Here is a 22,331-nt window from a genome sequence, read left to right on the forward strand (position 1 = left end):
GCTTGTATCGCTTTCTTTGTTTCCTGAAAAGATGAAACTGTGATGATGTTTGATTTTTTTTCCCCATTCAATTACAAAAAGATATGCAAAAACACCATTAAAGTCATGAGAAGTTGTGTGAGGAGTGGATTGAAATAGTTACATTGTTATTGATGAATAATCTGTGAAGTAAAGAAATTGTCTGACTTAAACAATTAGTCAGACAATTAATCTTCTTTTCAGTGAATTACAACTTAAATTTTGTTCCATTTATCATGCAAAGCAACCAGAAAACTATAGTGTGCCAGAAGTTTGGACCAATATCATTATACTTTTTTATTTTTGTGTCCTTTTTAAAGCTCGAAAGTCTCAGTATTTTCTTCTTTTTCTTCTCAGTCACTGGTTAGGAAAGACACAAATGCTGATGTTAATGCTGACAAAATGTTCTGGGGTGTATTTATAGCGAAGATGGAGTACTGTTCTTGAAGTCAGCAGTGTGCTAATATAATTTGGCTAATAAGAACTGAAAGGTATCCCACAAGGACTTAAGAATAAGAATGGAGATATCAAGCAAGAATAAGAATAGAGATATCAAGCAAGAATAAGAATAGAGATGTCAAGCAAAAGAACAAATAAATGCACAAATGACTGATGCAGTGCTACTTAGATATCGGAAACAAACAGGGAGCAGGACGGTAGTAAAACAACTTTTGAGGCAGTCTATCATGTCTTCACAGGACTCGACATCGCACACCACTAGAGAGTCACTATATGTGCAAAACCGAGGCTTATATGGAATTTGGAAATGCATCCAGCCATAATATAGATAGTAAAAGCAATCTTCTCAATGGCTCTCTGAGAAATGACTGTACAGCTGAATCAATGGTATCAAGGCTCTAAAGCCTCTTCCTGAGGGCAGATGCCTGGCTTGTCTGTTATGGTAGAGCTCTCACTGTTGGGACACTTTCAATGGGGTGCTTCTGATCCTGTCTGTCAGATAATCTGCTGTAATCCCCAGCTCTCTTATCTGACTGGAGCATAGTGTCCGGCAAGATGACTTCACGCCAGGAAGCACAGCATGGTCAGCCTGCCTCTTTCACTTCTGCCCCCGTGTTTGTGCGGGACTGTGACACAGGGTACAGCCTCTATGCTTACCTGCCCCCTGGGAGCTGGTCACTCACCTGTCTCGAGGGAAGAGGCTGTGCGACAGAACATCAGGAGCCTTGCAGGTTTCACCATGACTCTAGCTGCTGGAAGAGAGTGTTCCACACGCTCCCTTAAATATCTCTGTGAGTCAGAGCGGGGACTGATGAGACACAGTTCGCTGTAATGCACTGCCAAAGGGACAGAGTGCCACAATAAAAGCTCTATCACATGGTTTCAGCTGCTGATTAAAGAGTCAGCGATGTGAAAGCATCATATACAGTCACCACTGATTTCATGATTGCCCCTCTCCCCTATATCTACCCTCTCCTTTGCCCCCCTCCTGAACACAGCAATCAACCAGGTGCTAAATGCCTGGGTGAGGAGAGGGTGAGGCAGTCATCTGGGGTGTTGGTTTGCACTTGGTGCACAAGCAACAAGCATCTGTGCTTGGCAGCGGAGAAGGCGGAGGCAGGAGATAACTGTCACTCTCCATTCAGGCTGCCATGCTGGGAACGGGCGAGCGGGCGGTAGTGGTTGGGGGTCGAGGTAGGCGTTAATCATTAACTAAAAGGGACAGAATTAAGGTTGTATTTTGCTCTTCCCACTTAAGAATTTACTTTGCTCCGCTGATGGACTACAGCTGTGTACTCAGAGATCTTGAGAGTGTCAAGTGACTAGGTTTTGTGTTTGCTGGTAGTAAGAAATCAATAAGAGGGTCATTCATTGGATGGAGTGACTCTGTAATTCTCCATGCTGTCCCTCACATACTGTACACCAAGTTTTATTTAATTCAATCAGCTTCTTCACTCAAACTTCAAAGCCTTTTGAAGCCCAGAGTATTAATGGAACTTAATCAAATTCTACCAGAACACTTTGTAGTGGCAAATGGGGAGTAAGTTCTGCAGGATGTACCTGAGGCAAGCTCTTCAGATGAGGGGTCGATGGTTCACCTACTGTATAAATTTGGGATTACATTGTGGTGGCATTAAGATTGTGATCTTGGAGGGAAAATGGGGATAGTTTTATTGCATGCATTTATTTGGTGAGTCGTCTTTTGTACCAAATCCTTGTGACTCAAAGCTACTTCTTTTTAGAGCATTTTGCATGCTCTATTACTCATAGGCCCAGATTTATATTCAATTAATTTAAAAACTGCCATCTCGAAAAGCTCTGAACGAATCATGTCTCCACTCGCACTATCCTGGACTGTGTGTGTAGAGGACGGAACAACATTTATCAAATTACTTTAATTGTGCTGTCACATTCAGGCAGCCTCTTGGTTGTTAGGAAGACATACTGATTGTGTGAAAACCTTCAGGGGACACATGTTTGAGCTATTATGGATTTTAATTCTCCCCTCCGGACTTTTACCGGATAGCCGTTTCTTTTATTTTTAGACTTTGGTGTGCATCGGTTTGAGCACCTTTGTATTTGAAAGCAGTAATTGCTTTTCTTCTCTTCTGGATTTATTGTACGGTTGCAGCTTTTTGCAGTCACTCCTAGGTCATTTAGCGAGGCGCAGAAGATGCATAAACAACCCAATCAAATCGCCAGGGTCTGATTTCAGAGGAAATATAGGAAACTCTACCAGCTGGCACAAATCCTTTCCTCTGTGCCCCCATATGATCACCATGTCATTGTCCAGAGTGCTACTCTCTAGGGGTTCTGTTATCGCTGAATGAAAGCCAGAGCTGCCAATGGCAGATCCTGCACTCACAGTGTGTGAAAAAGTGCATTGTGTGTGTATTTTGCGAATACATTATCTATGATGAATGCGTAATGCATTTTCCACCCTCATTGATTACTGAAGCAAGATAATTGCTGCTTCTTCTTCCACAATTATTTTATGATTATTATTAATACATGCCATTTGCATACATACATGTGTAACTTGATGTTAATCCTGTTTATAATAATTCCTAAAATAGCAAACATCATATTCCTTTCATTCTTGGAGCTCGGTTTTGAATTTTCAAGAGTTAGCGACACATTGTTTGACACGACAGTTCCACACACACACACAAAAAACCCTTTGATTGTGTGTCTATGAGGATATGGCGAGTGTGTCTCTTGTGCCTTATAAACAAATGAGAACTCCAATATCCCAGCATGCATTCTGCTTGCTTTTTATTCTGGGCTGAGTCACAGCTATAGACACAAATTACAGAGAAGGAGGCAGTGAAAGGCAGAGATCTTTGAGAGACAGAAGAGACAGACTGGTAAAAAAAAAAAAAAGCCAGAGACGGAGAGAAGGAGGTAAAATGAGGGTGAAAGAGAGGGGCTTAAATCACAACACAAGAAAGGGGTGGAGAGGGGGAAACTGGTTGACAAAGCTTCTCCTTTTTTAGTGTTTACTCCTTTGTGGATAGTCTCTGAGCAGCACAAATGTCACATGACTACAGGAGGCATTGAAGTAAAGCACAGACAGAAAAGCAGGAGCATTCTTGTGCGCCCACACATTCACTCTCTCTCTCGCACACACACACATAAATACACTACCTCTACAGGCTTGAATACAGTGCACAAAAAGCAACACACTCTGAGCGAAAGGCGCCGTGTTAGTGCTGAGAAAAAGAGCTTGTTCTTCATAATAGGAAATGGGTTTACAGAAAGTGTGCAGTAAAGCCTGACTGCTGTAGTTATGCAGATAGTGACAGGCAGTGCTACGTTGACTCTTTAAGGTCAACTGTGTGTTGTCATGTATAATTGGTGTTGCAGTTGTTGCTGGAAAAATAAAATGGTTTTGGAAGAAGCCGGTCATGCACCTAGGGCATGTAAATATTTAGATGAGGCCATGAGTCACCCCCCTCCTTCTTGCTCTACCTCTTCTTGTTTTTGCTCTCCTCAAGCTTTTTTGAGTACTTGTGAACTTTATCTTCTGTTGCTCACGTTGTTCGGTCTTCCCATCGCTGCAAGAGGAATTCTGTGAGCTGCGAGATAAGGAGTGTGAGAACGGGAAAAAGAGCAGGAGCAACTGTAAAAAGGAAAGATTTAGATGGAAAGCAGACAGACGGGAGAAGGAGAGTGATATAGAGGAAAGAGGAGGTGTAGGTCAAGAGCCTGAGGCAGTGTTCGTCTCAAGGGGGCATATGGAGACGACAGGCAGGGCTTGTTTACAGGGGATTCACATCACTCAGGATCTCCAGAGAGAGAGAGGACGGCAGCTGCTAGAAAAAACCAGCACAGGCACGTTTTAAGTGCCACACATCTGTGCGATAAAGAAAATGTACACAACTGGCATAAAATACAGATTTGAAACTAGGCGTAGTCCAGATCCAGCTGTGAAGAAACAGGAGCTTTCCATAGCCACAGGCTAAAACTACCTTTAGTTCTGCGGTTAGGGGCAGGAGACCAGCTCAGATGCCTCATGCATTGCGTGTGGGAAGAGGGGTGTTAGTGTTTTGTCTGTGAGAAGCAAGGGAGCGAGGGGGAGGAAGAGTGACTGACAGCGCGAGAGAGAGCCTGAAGTCTTGGCAGGCGCCTAGTTCTGACGCTTCACTTCTAAAGTGTAGGCTTTGGTTTGAGGTTTCGCCGGTGCTGGTACCCATAATTCCTGGCATGACTCCGAGGAGGCTGGAACCAGAACTGAGGAATTGGGAACCATGCAAGAGCCCTCTCTTTCTTCTGTTCGGCTCCTCTCGCACCGTGCCCATGACCCCTGACCCCAATCTGAGTTTCAAGTGCAGCTGCTTTTTCAGATGTCAAGGCTCTGATGATCCCAGCATACAGGTGATCTCAGCCAAATGGTTTGAGGAAGATCTATTTCCAACATTCTCCCCGTCTTTCATTAAATCTGCTATTGAATTTGGATTTGGTGGTATTATATGCCTTGTTTACTACAGGCGAATGACCTGCAATAGTTTTCATGCTCACTTTAAGCTCTGCAGTCATTAGGCTCTCTGGATGACTATCTTCATTCATTATCACAGAGCCACGATAACTGAGCAAATATAGCACGTCTATTATAACCCCAGATGAGGTCAGACACTGTATCCTGTACTTTGCCACTAGTCATGCATTAATGTTTCATGCTAAAAGTGTGTGGATTAGTCCTTCCACAGATGTCTGTTTAATATAAAGCTTAAAGCAGTAGTTCACCCATATAAAATCATGCCACATTATTATTATTAACTCACACATGTGGTTCCAAACCTTGGTATATGAGTATGAGTATATCAAGTATATGAAGAACAGAAAACGTTCATGCAAGAATCAACATACATTTCTGCATTTCGCCGACAGTTTTATCCAAAGAGACTTGCGTTTGATTCAGAGTATAAGGGTTTGGTGATGTGGGTAAGCAGATAATAACAGGTTTTTCATTTTTGCATGAACTATTCCTTTAAGCCACAAAGTGCTCATAGAATATAAATTGTGAAGTGGCGGCTGAGGATCCTTTTCTGATTAGGCTGGTGATTTCCTTAAATGGTTGTTCAGGGTGACACAGTCTTCATCAGTTCTTCATACATTCAGAGAGCGTTTGTGGTCTTTATAGTAAGAGGCAATCAGGATTGTTTGTGCTTCACATCTCTATTTGTGCTGTGTTGGACAGAGACTGGAAATCTAATGCTGCCACTGGCAAAGCTTTGTTCGAGCTAAATGACAAGACATGTATTTTTACTTTCTCTCCCTGTTATTTTGGTTTCTCTCTCTCGACAGCTATGATGGGGAGAATGGGCCCTCTCCTGGCCGCAGCCCTATGGATTCGCAGGCGAGTCCTGGGCTGGTGCTCCATCCCTCCTTCCCTCAGAGTCAGAGAAGGGAATCTTTCCTCTACCGCTCCGACTCTGACTACGACATGTCCCCAAAGACCATGTCACGAAACTCCTCCATCAACAGCGAGGGGTAAGCCGTCTCCCTCAACACGCAGCACAGTTCCACTGTTTACTGTCTCTACTTTTCATTTCTAAAAGGCCTCAGAGGAAGTTCTTTTATCCCAGAATCACCATGCAGCATTAAGCACATCAACTAAATCCCTCTTTACCCGTCTCACTTTAATACTGTTACACCCTCAGAAGAGCTCACGCTCCCAGCATGCAGGCAGTGACCACTGTGACTGCCGCATGGGTTATAGCCGTAAACAAATTGCATGTTTTTATGTTGGGTGGAGTCGATTTCTTCACACCTGTGAATGATTCTGGCTTCATCTAAAAAAACATCTGGCCATTTGGAAACATTAATGTTCATTCATTTTACTGGAACTGCTCTTTCCTCTTTCTACAGTCATGCTGAAGATCTCATAGTCACCCCTTTTGCTCAGGTAAGACCCGCTGTTGTGTCTGGCAAACAGTATATAATGAGTGCTAATTGCGTGTCACGACTTGCTGGGGTGGAGTTGAGTGATACCCTGCTGTTCACCTGCTCTCTCTCTTTTCCTCCTCCTCTTCGACACAGGTGTTGGCTAGTCTACGAACTGTCAGAAGCAACTTCACAATTCTTGTCAACGTCACGACTCCCACCAACAAGTCAGTTCAGTTCTTCCAGCTTTGATGCAACAGTTTCTTTATTTCTGCTCTGCCCCCTTGTGGCCACAAGTGTCTTTTCTAAGAAATTATATTTATTATTCTATTTATTATATCATATATTTATAAATGTGTGTGTGTGTGTGTCTGTGTTTGTGTGTGATTTTTATACTGTAATAGTTATATAATATTTTAAAATATATAATATTTTTATATTCACATTGCTCAGTTCATAAGAAGTGCAGCTCTCCTGCCAGTGAGCAGTGCTAACTGTATTTATGCCAGTAGAGGGCAATCTTCACCACTATCACTGATGTACTTATCTTTTTGTCCACAGGAGGTCACCAGTGACCAGCCAACCCACTGTTCCCCCAGCAACACTCTCAGGTATATTAACTTAGTCACTGGTGAGCTTTCTATCTCCCACACTAGTACTGTCCCACACAGTGTCTCTCACATTACGCATACACTTCCTCTTGTAGGCACTGTTGGCAGTAAAATGCATTACAGCATCAGAAATATTGAAGCCATATGGGAAACAGTTCTGGAACCTAACCAGATGCTTTAACTAGCCAAATAACAGCCATCAGCTGCTAGTTTATAAGAGGAACTCCAGAGCATATCAGCAGTTGAAGGTGCTCCACGTGTTGAAGTTTTCTAAATAAATTAGTTATGACAGAAATAAGTAGTAGTAGTGGTATAATATTAATTTTTTTCTTAAGATATCACTTCAACTTGAGCCCTCATCAGATCTTTCTAATATACATTACATGGCCAAAAAAATGTAAATACTCCCTTCTACTGAGCAGGCTGCATATTGCACTAATTTCTGTGAGGACAAGTCATAATGCTATATGCTACAAAGATATTCTAGAAAATTGTGTGCTTATGACTTATGTTGTGCACAAAGTAAGGTCCATATAGGAATGGTTTAATAAGTCTGGTGTTCAAAAGGGACAGCACATTACCCAATTAAGGACTAGATTGGACCTCACTGAGTGCATTTACATGTATGTCCTTAATTTGCTTATGCTTCATAAGCCAACAATGCACGTGGTCTTGGACATGCATTAAACCAACTTTTATTTGTCATATATGGCTTAAAGAGGTAGCCATCAAACTGGTACATTTCTGCCCATTACACCAATTTCAAATTCCATACAAACATACAAACAAGTAAAAGTGGTACAGTAAATGCTGCATCTGTAGAAATTGCATGAAAGGAGAATATGAGTCTATATACAAGTTTCCTGCTTGCATTTTTCATATTCAGTTTTTCATTATGCAATAACTCACATAATAAATGGAATACTCAATCAGAGAAAAGCTTGATTAGGTTTTGATGTCAACAACAGGGAATAACCTAACCTTTTTTTTTAATCGTCTCGTAAACATGGTTTTCTTTTGCTGCCAGGATATTGGTTTGCATTGAGGTTAAACACTGATGAACCTGGCTTGTTGTTCTAATTCATCCTAAATTTATTCACTATGGTTCTTTGATAATAAGTTTATAAATCAGTTTATGTCAGATGATTTTGGCAAGTTAACAGCTATGCTCTTTTTCCGCTGGTTTGAAAAAAAAAGGATTATCCATTCTTACAAGGGAAAGGATCTATTATTTATGCGACATTTGATCTCTCCATATGAAGTTCTTGAAATATTCATGCTTGGAAGTTTTTCTATGAAGACTCAGACAATCACTCAGACAATTCTTTACTTCCTCCTGTCAGGAAACAACATCCCCACTGTTCACAAACAGAGTTCTTGCTGTGTCCCACAGTCGGTGTTAAATGCATATGACAGTAATGTCGTGATGTGGTGTTGATTGCTGTGTCTTATGTCCTGTGCAGATGAGACATACCAGCAGCTGGCCCGGGAGACTCTGGAGGAACTTGACTGGTGTTTGGACCAGCTGGAGACCATTCAGACCCACCGCTCTGTTAGCGAAATGGCCTCCAACAAGGTGTTTCTTCAATCACTTGCTCTTGCATTTGTCCTGCCTAGTTTTGTTCCTGTGGAACAGGGGTGTCCAAACCAGTTCCTGACGGCCACTGTCCTGCAGAGTTAAGCTTCAACCCTAATTTATCACACCTAAACCAACGAATCAAAGTCTTCAGATGCAATTCTCCAATTTATTGGTTATAATTTCCTTTACATTTTACAAAACACTTAACATGACACATTAGATTTCATCAAGTAGAGGTTTCAAGATCTCCCTTTCTGTTGTTTGTCACAAATGAAAGACATTCGGAAAAAGATTCTTGAGCAGGTTGTGTGCTGGTTTGTCTGACATGGTCCCGTCTGAGTGATGTTCTTCAATGTATTTTTAATTATCCTCAATAAACACTGAGGCAAAAAGCTTTTGTATGCAACTCTGTCAGCCTTGTCTTACACAGTGCTCTGGATTGAGAAGTGAAGGAGAGATGGAGAGAGGGGGAGAAAATATGGGGTTGGATGTGGATAGGCAGGACATGAGGGAGGGGGCTGCAGTTTGGTCCTGATGCTAGTGTTTCTGCTTTAACCTTCGTTGCTATCGCGCTGCAGCAAGGTCTACCCTGCCAGTTAACCATTGGCTCTTCACTGTGGCCATGAGGCATGTGATTTAGATTCTGGCCAATGAAAAATCGGTTGCTCTCTTCCATAGCTTGCCTGCTTAAAGACACAGTACCGTGAAGACTTTGGATGTGCAGTTTTTGTATGTTTGTGTCCATGCATCATAATACCGGCGTTTTGTGTGTTTTGCTGTATACCTGACAAGACAGATGCCAGAATGAGGAGTAAGCATCATTTGAGTGTGAATGGAAGATTGAGTGGGTGATTGAGGCAGAGCTTGTATGCTGAAGTAGATAACACACATATTCTAACCCCAAAGCAGAATCATTCATGCAGAGATTAGAGGAAATACTAAAGCCTAGATTCCCTCCCCTCCTTTTTGTCAGACTATTAAATACATTTTGCTCTCTCACCCTCACACACACACATACAGACGTTTCTCTATTTTTCTCCACTCTAACATGCCGTCTGTCGCACATGCGCTCTCAGGGTGCATGCACACGCACACACACCCAAGCACGCGCCTCCTGCCACAGCGGCTGATTAGCTTGCGAGATCTGTCTGCAGCATCCAGGGAAACAGAGCGAGAGGCAGAGCATCGGCTGAGCTGCATCTGATGCCGCGTGTGGATTAAACAGCGGGGCTGCTGAAGAGAGCCGCATTGTGCTGAGAGGACTGGTATTGTGCTCTATGGACTGTGTGCTTTAAACACAACTCGCTGGGAAACCTGGGCCCGGGTCCTGGAGCTCTGCGGTGGGGGAGGGGTGTCGACGCAGGGACAGAGAAAGGATGTTTTTCCAGACCACCGCTCTTTTGTAGTTTGACTTTTGACTGAAGGCCCCATCTCTTTTTGTGTTTCTGTGTCTCCTTGTTTCTGTCGTCCTCTCTGTCTCCTTTCCTCCGTTTCCTCCTGCTGTTACCTGTGTTGTTGTTTTCCTTCGTCCTCCTGTCATCCCTCCGTCAGTCACTGTTAGCAATTTGCTCATTTTCATCTTTCTCCCTATCTGCCGTAATTCCTCTGTCCCCCTTCCCTCCGCATCGTCTCCGTGTCCTTCAGAGGGTCCCGTCTCTTTGACTCTCCATCTTTGTCCGTTCCACCCTTCGCTGCTCTCTCCCCCTTCTGTTGGATCGGGATCAGCTCTACTCAGCGGCTGGGATGAGATGTAGTCCCTTTGGCCTGTGGATCTGGGCGGCTCCTTGCGGGCCGTTCACAGGGGACACTCGCCTGCAGATCACCGTGGAGCCTGCTTGTTGGTTTTCCGGAGGGCCTGGTTCTCGTACTGCCTGCTGCATGTAGAGAGACAGCGTAAGCGAGCGCTCGCCGCTGGACTTTCACCACAGCTTGCTCCCCGCCTCTTGGGGGCAGCCGTCACTCTGGAGCGTCCCGGCCTGCTAGGCTGTGGCCTTTCTGCCCACACCCTGACCGCGCCCACATGTCGCTGGAGCACCCGTCGTGCTTCGGCCCCTGTTCACTTCCGAGCCTCTTGCCTTTGCCAGCGGTCCACGCCATCTGTCACCCTCAGCATGGGAGTAGTGGAGGCCATTGACCCGTTACCCTCTTCATGCCCCTCACCTGTACCTGGAGGCTACCGGCTGGCCCACTCCTCCAGCTACAGCCCCCTACAGGGGAGAGGAGGGTCAGAGCTGGAGCTCGGGGCAGCTGCTGATGGGGTGCTGGATGGGGGTAGTCAGGACACCGAGTGTGGAACCCCCTTCATGGATCTATTCTGTGAGACCTGCTCCAAACCCTGGCTGATTGGCTGGTGGGACCAGGTAGGGTCTAACATGAACAGAAAAAGGTCACTAAATATCTGTTAACAAACAGTTGGTCCGGTCCCAGGGGTAAGGCTGTTTGTTCAACAGAGTGATAAATAGAAATGTGGAGAAGTAACTAGGACAGGGTAAAAAGAAAAGTTGATTCTGGAACAGACTACATCTGATAAGACTGATGTTTGTTACATGTTGGGCGCATCCATAACTCGAGTGTGATTTTAAACTCGAGCACTGAACTTTTGCACCTATTCAGTGTCACTTTGAGAGGCAGGGAGAAAATGGCTTCCGCTGTAGCTCTTGGCTTATGTTGTTTCTGTGCCTAGAGATGGACAGAACCTGTACTTGTGCCACAGGACACCTCAGCCCACATCTTACCACTTCCTCCCTCTTTCCCTTAAGTCTTCTGTCCATTGCTCTGTCTCAGTCTGGCCTGGGAACTGGCTTCTTCTGGTCAATATTTTGTAGTGTAGGACTACCTTTTTTCTGCATTGTCACTTCATCCAGGACTTGTGTTGGGAGGTTTGAAATGGATATTGATTGCATTGAAATGTGTCTGTTTGTGTCCCAATGTTTTTAATTCTATCTGGCAACAACAAACCTTAAATTGATCATGGGCTAAACTAAAAGTGTGTTGTTGCCAGATACAATTACAAACATTGGGACACAAACATGGACTCTCCCACATTTCAGCATCTTGGGCTAAGATGCTTTCTCTAGTTAACTGTTGAATGTCAAATATGTTTCATCTTTTTGTTGCTTATTGGACCTGTTAACATTAGCCCATTAACATGCGGAAGCACAGAATAAAAAATATATATATATATATTTTATTATTACCATTTAAAGTGGTTTATTAATTAATCAGTGTCTTATAAAAAAAAAATGGTACAGCCACAATACATTTACTTTCAAAGATTTAAATGTAAATAAATATGCTGTTGCCATTTCTTGTCCCCACCTTATCAAACTCAGTCTTGATAAATAAAGGCATCAGATACTATCATATACTATCCCCTTGTAACACCTATTTGTATTAATTTTGACTGATTTCCTTTCCACATGATCTGGTATCATCTTGGTCCTCCAGAGGATGCGTGCTAAAAACAGTTAGCACTCTGTGAATGTTTTAATAATGACTCAGCACAGTACAGGCAGAGCATTGGTACAGTATGTAATATGCACTTGCACAGGAAAGAGGATTTTGTAAATGAATCTTTATGTAAACTCACAGCTTGACTGTGTGAGATACATCAACATTGTGTATTGATCCCTGAGGGAAAATTCGGGAAGATTCAGGTTTACAGTGTATGGGTTGATAGCTGTGACAACAAAATGGTCTTGGACTTACTTAAAAATTACACTTAACATTGATTTTTTATTTCTCCTTCTGTGTCGATGATCAGAAATTGTGCATTATGTGTTTCTTAAAACTCAGTATATTTTACTAGCTATAGACGTTTTAACAACAATGATGATGCACGTAACAGAAATGCATTTGAATATGTGCGATACACGAACATCCATGTGATATAGGAAGGGAATTACATGCAGACCATGAAAGAGAATGAATAGAAACACAATCAATGGAAAAATATGACTGCAGAGGGTGATTACGTAGCATTAGAAAAATGGTATGGAAGTAAAGACTGACAGGAAACGAAAATGTGGACTTAAAGAGAGAGATAAAGAGAGAATGGAGGAGATGGAGAGTGATACAGAGTGTGCTGACCTTGGAGGAGGTCAGAGACAGACACCTGCCTACTCTCTCAGATTGTCACCCAACCCATCGGCTCGCTCCCATCACGCTGCAGGAGGGACTGTGAGGATGCAGTTGCTAAGGAAACCTGCTGGTTTCCATGGAGATTGTAATGTGTGAAAGACCAGTCAGTGGGACAGACCAGGGGTCTTATCGGAGTCGTGCTGTGTGACTGTGTACTTGTGTTGTGTAGTCTGCTGAACTTGCACAATTTCAGTCATTTGAAGCACATATTTGGTTCTTATGCAAAGACGTTTCTCCTCTTATTTGATGGAGCGATGGTTTGCAGAGATTTAAGGAGACCACTCCACAATGCTTTCCCCCGATGGCCATCACTTAATTAGATTTTAATTAAAAGCGAGCCCTTCCTCTAACCACACAATGTTACAGCTGCAACATTAGTCATGCCTTAGGTTTATTTGCATGTAAATATCTGCACACTGTAGAAGTACAAACTGCATATGACCTTGCAGTACCACATACCATGGCATTTTTAAGGTTGCATTCAGACATTTTCAAAACACGTCTTACGTCTAAATGCAGAAGCAAGAGTAAACATCAGAATAATACAGAAAAAGGTATGTTTTTAAGGGACAGGGCACCCAGAAATGAAAATGTTGTCATCATTTCCTCACCATCATTTTGAAAAACAAATTCTTCTTCTTCTAACTTTAACTTTATTTATTTAACCATTTAATACAATGGATTTGAAATGTTATCATGTAATAACATATAATGATAATAATATTATAATAATTGTATTTTTCTGCATTGCTACCATCTGCTGTATACTTATCCCTCTCTGCTTTTCCCTGTCTATCTATCCCCATCTTTCCCTTTTCTGATCTCTAGTTCAAGAGGATGTTAAACAGGGAACTGTCTCATCTGTCAGAGATGAGCCGCTCGGGGAATCAGGTGTCTGAATACATCTCCACTACCTTCCTAGGTGAGTGCGCATGCTCTTCTCTGTACTTCTATTTTCAGAAGCGCAAAACCTTAGATTCAACATCGCAGTATGTACATCTTACCGCTCTGAAACACTCGATGCTTACTGATTTGAAGATAGCTGTCATCTATTAAACGTTCATGCACTGGTTGTGTCTCAGACAAACAGAATGAGGTGGAGATTCCCTCTCCTACGCTCCGGGAGCAAGAAAAACCAATGTCTCACATCAGTGGTGTCAAGAAGCTTACACACAGCTCCAGCCTCACTAGTGCAGCCCTGCCCCGCTTCGGGGTCAAAACCGAGCAGGAGGACGCACTGGCCAGGGTACGGGCACAACTCAGAACTTTCCCAATCCTCCACCATTACTACTGGTTATTGGTGTAAAAAAAGTCAGTTTGCCAAAGGGATTTGATGATTTAATTAACTCTGTCTTTACAGGAGCTGGATGACTTGAACAAGTGGGGCCTTAATATCTTCCATGTGGCTGAGTACTCCAATAACAGACCTCTAAGTTGCATCATGTTTGCTATCTTCCAGGTGTGTGCTCCCTGAATTAACTCTCTCAACTACATAGTTTTTAATTTTTAAAAGGTATATTTTCATAATGTTTGAGTATCAGTGTTCCTGCTGAGTCTGTTTTGAATGTGATGCAATTAAGAAAACCTGCAATAAACATTAGCAGATAAATAATTTCCTTAATACTGTAAGTATAACTGACATTACCACTGAAATATACCCAGCTGAATTGAATAAAATCAAACTGATGCTGAAATCAAAATATGAACTTATGAATCACAATTTAATCGAATCGGGAAATCTGTATTGATACCCAGCAATACTAGTTACAACAGCAAACTTCTTCATTATTTATATTGACTCACGATGGTTTGTTTTACTTCCACTGTTTATGTTCTGTCTACAAACTGCAACGCGTTAAAGGAAAGGGATCTATTAAAACAATTTCGGATCCCAGTGGACACATTTGTCACCTATGTGATGACACTGGAAGACCACTATCATGCCAACGTGGCCTATCACAACAGCCTGCATGCCGCTGATGTCACACAGTCAACACATGTGCTGCTCTCCACACCGGCACTGGACGTGAGTATATGCCAACATGGGACAGTCAGTGCCCATTCAAAAGCAAAAAGTTTCATCATCTGAAATCAGACTTCAAAGTCGGCACTGACACTTCACATAATGACCATCATTCAACGGTGTCTTCCCACCAGGCCGTTTTCACTGATCTTGAAATCCTGGCTGCATTGTTCGCCGCTGCCATTCATGATGTAGACCACCCTGGAGTTTCCAACCAGTTCCTCATCAACACAAGTAAGTCCACATTATAAAAAAATGATGATGGCATCTGAGAAATGGTTTACAGAAGTGCAAAATCATAGGCCTTCTTTCAATGCATTTTTATATATTCTAGAAATAATATTAAGTAAAATGATAATAATACTAAATACATTTGCATTGCAATTACATTTTTAATGCAAAAATGACTGATGATTTGTTTACTGGTGCTTCCAAGACTATCACAAATTTCATCAGAACTTCATCTGTTAGTCAGCTAGATAATTATAGGGGTGGAGGACAAAATCAATTCACATATGAATCGTGATTCTATCTTCTGGCGATTCACATCGATTAAAAAAATGCCAGTATCACTTTTCTGAAATGTTACATTTCTTTAACTTTGCCGTACTGTCAAAAGTGTTTGACACGTTAGTGTGATTAATCACAGTAAGCTGCAAAAAGATTCAATGCAGCACTCTCAGAGGCATTCAATCCTGAATTCAGTTCTCTTTCACAGATTATTGCACTTAAATGGTCAAATATACACTTAATTATGTCAAAATGCACATTATATGTATTCACATAAACATAGTATATTATGTAGTATGTGAATGTGAACAGTTTGGAGCAAAACAGATCTAACAGTATATTAAATCCGTGCATTTATTCTTAAAGTGTATGCAGCCTAATAAACTGTTGCCGTCTGTTACATTAATATTAATTTAAAATAAATAAATGAAAAAAAAACACAGAAAATCATGCACTGCTTTAGACTTAATCACTTTTGTATCTTTATTATGAAAGATTATTATATCAAGAAAGATATTATATCAATGTATATGTAATTCATACAGGGACGACTATAAAGTTCTTTATTTTTACATTTGATCATTCAATTTCTGTAGTATTGATGTTAAATAAATGACTGTACCTGAAAAACTTAAAAGTTTATTTAATTTGTATTTCTTTCTATTATATTTGTATGATATTTTTGTATTTAATTTAACAGATTTATATTTGCAAAAGTTTTTATTATCGTGTTAAGGAATTTTATTTATGAACCAAGTACAGTACATTATTACAGATGACTCCTAGTTATTTGTGTAATGATAGCAGTCAGCTTAAATGGAGTTTGTTTTATAATACTGGGTTGACTAAAATGGGAAGAAAAAATACAATACATTTCAAGACTTACATTTAATTCAGTGAGCTTTTTTCTTCAAGACCTATTAAACTACGTACTGCAGTCATATAGGAAAGTGTTAACTGAAATCTATGCATAAATCAAATCAAAATATGATTCAAAATCTGAATTGAGTTTTGAATTGATGTACCAAAAGATTCCCACCTCTAGATAATTGTATTGGTAATTAGGCTAGCCATGGTATGCAATAAAACCGGTTATGAGGGAAGATACCGGTATTTAAATGTATATTGTTTAAAGGTGAGAATTTTAGTTTTACTTGACAACAAAAGTTCTACATCAATACCCCTAATTAATGAAATAGCCTTAAACAATATGTATAGTGTAATGTATAGTAAAATGTATAGTTACCAGTACATCAAGCTTTCAGTCTTGCCACCTCTTACGTCTATAGAGTAGGTTCCTTTTAGACATGAGAAGCACGTTCAACGTCTTTGCAATGCAGCTGCTATAGTAACAAACAATAAACATGCTTGTTATTGTGAATGAAAATATAATGCATCTGAGGCTATCTCTAAATATTGTGAATAAAATGGGCAAAATCTGCAACAGCGTCCTCACTTGTATCTGTAAAGGCCCCAAGGAGACCCTGAAATCTACTAATACAAGGGGGAGTCGTGGACTCCTCACCCTAAGGTTGTGGGTTTGAGTCTCTGGCTCTTAACTTGGCTGAATGTCACGTCACGTCACTAATAGCCTGGCCTGCTCTTTGTCACAGACTCAGAACTGGCATTAATGTACAACGATGAATCTGTACTGGAGAACCACCACCTGGCTGTGGGTTTCAAGCTTCTGCATGAGGAGAACTGTGACATCTTTCAGAACCTCACCAAACGGCAACGGCAGAGTCTGCGCAAGCTGGTCATCGACATGGTTCGACCCTGACTGCACTGCACCTCAGTTTTATTGTATTCCTGAAGGTCTTCATGTTTGTTTCCCGTGTATATGGAAATAACCACAATTTTTTTTCCTTGTCATCTCAGGTTCTGGCAACAGACATGTCAAAGCATATGAGCTTGCTGGCAGATCTGAAGACAATGGTCGAGACCAAGAAAGTTACGAGTTCAGGTGTGCTGATGCTGGACCACTATAATGACCGAATACAGGTGTGTGTCTTTATCATGCAACAAAACCGTTCAAAACTATGACGTGATTCTGTAAGTGCAGACTAGGAAAAAAGACAGACTACTTAGTCACAAGTGTGTATGTGTGTGTGTGTAGGTCCTGAGGAACATGGTGCACTGTGCTGACCTTAGTAACCCAACCAAGCCCCTGGCAGTGTACAGGCAGTGGACTGAGCGTATTATGCAGGAGTTCTTCCGGCAGGGCGATAAAGAGCGAGAGCGTGGGATGGAAATCAGCCCCATGTGTGACAAACACACTGCGTCCGTGGAAAAGAGTCAGGTACACATATAAACACCCACGCAGGCATACATTCTCAACCTTCTCTGACATAAGCTGCTCCTAAATGCTCTCTCGGTGTCGGGTTTCCTTATTCAGGTGGGATTTATTGATTATATTGTGCATCCCCTGTGGGAGACCTGGGGGGACCTGGTCCACCCTGATGCTCAGGAAATTTTGGACACCCTTGAGGACAACCGGGACTGGTACCAAAGCACCATTCCCCTGAGCCCGTCGCCACCGCCGGAGGGCCCACATAATGAGCTTGAATCCTGCAGGAACAAATTCCAGTTTGAGCTCACCCTGGAGGGAGAAACAGGACAGGACGGTTCACCCAGTCATAACCACATAGACAGCCATGGTCAAGAGGCAAAGAGAGAAGACGAGGAGGCGGATGAAGCTGAGGAGGACGAGATCGAAGAAAAAATGGAGGACGGCGAGGAGGTGACAGAGGTAGTGGTCGAGAGCTCGGGACGGAGGCGACTGCAGGTTCAGTCAGTGGTCGAGGAGGAAGACGAGAGACAGTCTGATGAGATCCCCATGGAGGAGACGGAGGAGGAGGAGAAGTCAACCTCTCCCACCGATGACACGTAATACTTGAGATTCAAGGAACAGCTGTCTGGCCCAGGGGGCTAAGTAGGGTCCATCCCTCAAAAACTGTCCCTATTCCCTTCACATAGGACTTTTCTGTTTCTGATAGCTAGACCGTGAACAGAATAAGTCTTGTGTACCAATCCAATAAGATGTTTTGATTTTGATTTTTCAAAAACCGAGCAAAATAATATCGATATCAGAGAAGTATTCAACACAGCAACTGTAGATTTCGAGCGCGAGCTGGAGTCCATCCAGCAGCGGCGAGGGTGAGGTCCGACGGAGAAACCGAATCACGGTGGGGTTTGTAAAGGGCCGTTACGTCAGTGTAGCACTCTGGAATCTCTACACATACGCATTCACACATTACATAAATAACGATACATGCAAACACACGGCTGTGTGTGTGTGTGTGTGTGTGTGTGTGTGTCTGTGTATGTGTTCAGGGGGCTTGGATCTGAAAGGAATCTCTTTGGGAAAAAGCCATCATAAAAAGGAGCACCAGTGTCAATAATCAGTTTTTAAAGCATTCGAACAGGGACTTAAATCCTCCGAATTCACACGCTGAGTGAGACCTTTTCCGATTTCTGTCATAGAGAGAACACAGTTACAATACCAGGAGAAAATAAGATAACGTGTGTTGTCCAGAAGACTGTGGAGGGATGAGTATGTCGGAAATGATTTGCTAGTGGGTTCCACCCCCTCTAACCCTTTACCCAGGAGTGCTACCAGTGCAAGATGGCCATGTGCCTTTCTGAACCACCAGCTTCATCTCTGAAGCTGTTGTGAAGCAATGCATCGTGGGACAGGAGTGTCTGCTTTTGTCTTCATTTTTGATTGTCTCTTTCTCTCTCTTTTTAAGCAATCTATCTCCATCGAATATGGTTTGTGCCGGCATGGAGCATTCACATCGTCTTTGTGATAATTCCCGCTCTCATCTGTCAGTCGTCCTCAGTCGCTTTCAAGCCGACCGAGCATTTAGGGCCTACAGTAGATTTATCACCGTCACTGCTTACGTACTGCCCTCACTTTCCATGTGAATAACTAATGATAGTCACTTTCTGAGGATAAGCCATGTGACGCTTTAAAACCATATGTTTTGCCTTCGTTTTGTTTCGTTTCGTCATATCCACTCCTGCCAGATTTGTAAAAGCAACCGTCTCCTCGATCGCAGCACACATTCGTACAGACTCTCTCACCTTCACCCACTCATGCTGGTAATACATTCGCTACACGGCAGCACACTACACTATGTTTTGCCAAAGGAATGAGTGCTGAACTGATAAGTTGGAGAAGCACTGATTGGTGGCTACTAGAACAGAGGATTGTGAGAGGAAGGTGAGGCATATCTCAAAGAGAAAGACTTGAATGGTTAGATAGTTGGAAAGACAAGTCAAATGCAGCCATATTGAGTTTGATGCTTTTTTGCCTTATTGTCAACTGCGGGGTTTCTACCTGTCATGTTGTGGAATAATAATATGTTGGCATTTTATCCCAAATTATTTGTTTCATGTCTATATGCATTGCTAAATGTCTGTGAATACACAATATCTCCATCCGTTTTTTTCTGCATGGCAAAATGACTATAATGGAGTACTAAGAAAGCAGGTCATACCATTAAACTGAACTGTTCCTCAAGCGTATTTCATGTCCAGCATCTTTTAGTGGTGTCTATTTGACTTTTCACCAACTTTTAAAGGGATAACGACGAGAGAGATAGAAATTAAGAATGAGAGTGAGTTCTCAGGTGGATGTTAGATTTGCAATATTGCCTCTCTCATCTCTCAGATTTGTATTTATTTATTTATTTGGTTTTAGTTCAGTTGAATGAACCAGTTGTTGCTATATTTTGGGACAGCGTTTGTGAGGATCCCTCTTGAAATACAATGGCAAGCTAGTTCCTGCTGGTCAGTAGCTTAGCTTTACACAAGCCTGTGCCTGTCAGAGCAGTAAACACATGTACGTATTTGATAAGTGTATTTGTCTGTGACGGGATGTCATGATATATGTTTTCGTTTAGTGGACGACCGGATGAAAGCCTGAGATTACACGATCGGTTTGTGCGAACTGATTACATTCCCATATACATTCGCCTGTCTTACCTTAAAATTGCTTTTTTTGTGTGGCTTTTTTTGTTGTTGTTAATGTTGTGAGCACTACACTAGCAAATAATATTTGCCATTTTAACACGACACTGTAGCAATTGTTTCTTATTAAGAAATTATTCGAATTATTTCCTTGCTGCCATTCTTTTTGGATATCAAAAGGAAAAAAAAACAAGTGTTTTCTTTGAACAGTTTGTGTACAGTTTTTATTTTTGTATCATTCTGGTTTGATGGTTTGAACATAAAAAAAATAAAAATGTAAAAACTAATATAAATAGTAGACAAATCACTGCTTGTTTTGTATATACTGTAATGTTGAATTGTAAATCTGAGATCTCTCTGAATCAATCACTTTTAGTTGTAATGAACTGTAGTTGAATTGTGGAATTTCAAAAGCACCTTGCCCTTTCTTTCTCCTGTCATGTCCCTGCCATTCATTTGGGGGATTTTAGTCAACCTCTCACCCCCTTTAAATGTGAATATTTGAATTGTATTGGAAAACAGACTAATCATCCGTTATTTCTAAAACTTGTCTTTACCAGCACTTTATTTTTTCTGTAGGAAGTTGTGGTGAGATGGCTGATATCAGGGGAATGGTATATAGTGTTGTATAGCATGACACAGGGTAAGCAATTTAAATGGCTCGGTCCAAATGTCCTCTTTTTGGTCCTCAATGCCATTTTCTGCTAAAGTACTGAACAACATCAGCTACTCTGTGTCGCAAATCTGGATCGTAATGGCTTTCAAAAGAGGTTTAAATACTTCTGTGAGGTTAAAGACCAAGAAACAGTCGAAAGAAAGCTGACATGGCTTCATCAGAGAACAATTATTCTTTGTACTTTGAAGTCACGCCTCATGAGACTCTCCAATGAAATTAATCTCTGGGCTTTAAATAATATGTTACTTGTTCACAAGTTATGGTAATAATATAAATGAAAAAGAAGACACGGGAAAATGATTGTAATATTTGTACATGATATCTCTGTAATGTGTATAATGTGTCCAAGTTATTTTATATTATATTATTTTTATGAAAGGTTTTCCTCTGAGAGAACTAAGTTGACATTTTGTGAATAAAATGCATTTAATAAGCAAACAACTATATATAAAAAAACAAATATATAAATATATACCAGTATATTTTTTTCTTTCACTGTTCAGTACTGTAAAGTGTGTTGAAAATAACAAATAAAGGACGATTTTTCTAATAATTGCAATATCTGTTTACCTTTTTTCCTCCATGTGTGCAGTCTCTGCTACGTGTAATCAGGGTGATTTCTGTGTATGATCATTACACACCTCACGAAAGCAAACACTGAAAATATTCTGCATCACCTGCTTAGAGAATGAAGCATTATTTGCAAAATGGTAGAGTTGAGGCGATTATTTTGCTCAACGGTGACACTTTACTGACCCCTACAGACTGACTTTATTTAGACACAAATTTGTTGAATTTAATATTTTTAGTAGCTTAAACATTATACACTCTGAACCTTAGGACCTGTTCTATTTTTTCATAAAAAAAAAAAAAATCAAATTAAGATTTGAATATTAATGTAAAAGTAATCTAAGACGTCGTCTCACTGTTACACTGTTTGAAAAGATTAGAGAGAATATAATAATGTAAACCACGGCTTCACGAGGCTTATTGCTTTTATAAAACGGGCAACACACAGAAGTAAACAAAGGTGTGTGTTTGTAGTGTAATTTACAACCATAGACAGTAAAAGTTTACAACAGCTTCGAACGCGGCTCAACCAATCAGAATCAAGGACCGGAACTATCCGTTTTCTGAAAGTAAATTATCCATAATTGCAAGCAACTAAGCAACCAAACCCTAATAACATATGTGTAATCAAATTATAGTTACTTATCAAAATGTTAAGGGTTACATCTAAATATTCTCCACACACATACAGATTTGATTGATTTATTTCCCAGATTACATTGACTTCTCTGAAATATGAGACACCAATGTTTCAGGAGTTTAGGACACAGAATAGGACACATCTGTTTATTTGATAACTTTATCACAGCTATTAAATTATATCTCGTTATGATTGTAAATCCGTATTTAACCTAATGATCTTAAAGTAAAAAGAGGTGCTAAAGT

General features: G+C 41.2%; 1 protein-coding gene across 2 annotated transcripts in view; it reads left to right on the plus strand.

Moving 5' to 3' along the window:
* LOC127952720 (cAMP-specific 3',5'-cyclic phosphodiesterase 4A-like) overlaps positions 1 to 21,429 on the plus strand; it is a 41,819-nt gene extending 20,390 nt beyond the window's left edge. Inside the window, exons 2-15 of one of the 2 annotated variants that reach the window (XM_052551427.1) lie at positions 5,785 to 5,970; positions 6,349 to 6,385; positions 6,520 to 6,590; positions 6,925 to 6,974; positions 8,438 to 8,550; positions 13,522 to 13,615; positions 13,776 to 13,939; positions 14,054 to 14,152; positions 14,555 to 14,719; positions 14,851 to 14,950; positions 16,840 to 16,994; positions 17,105 to 17,227; positions 17,343 to 17,525; positions 17,622 to 21,429. In XM_052551427.1, the coding sequence (XP_052407387.1) occupies positions 5,785 to 5,970; positions 6,349 to 6,385; positions 6,520 to 6,590; positions 6,925 to 6,974; positions 8,438 to 8,550; positions 13,522 to 13,615; positions 13,776 to 13,939; positions 14,054 to 14,152; positions 14,555 to 14,719; positions 14,851 to 14,950; positions 16,840 to 16,994; positions 17,105 to 17,227; positions 17,343 to 17,525; positions 17,622 to 18,116 (2,035 nt within the window). In that variant the 3' untranslated portion in view covers positions 18,117 to 21,429. Of the gene's footprint in view, positions 1 to 5,784; positions 5,971 to 6,348; positions 6,386 to 6,519; positions 6,591 to 6,924; positions 6,975 to 8,437; positions 8,551 to 9,600; positions 10,914 to 13,521; positions 13,616 to 13,775; positions 13,940 to 14,053; positions 14,153 to 14,554; positions 14,720 to 14,850; positions 14,951 to 16,839; positions 16,995 to 17,104; positions 17,228 to 17,342; positions 17,526 to 17,621 lie in introns of those variants that run through there. The other variant, XM_052551434.1, reaches the window with a different exon arrangement.
* Positions 21,430 to 22,331: the final 902 nt, after the last annotated feature.

Source organism: Carassius gibelio, chromosome A3 (assembly GCF_023724105.1).
Source record: "Carassius gibelio isolate Cgi1373 ecotype wild population from Czech Republic chromosome A3, carGib1.2-hapl.c, whole genome shotgun sequence".
Taxonomy (NCBI): Eukaryota; Metazoa; Chordata; class Actinopteri; order Cypriniformes; family Cyprinidae; genus Carassius; species Carassius gibelio.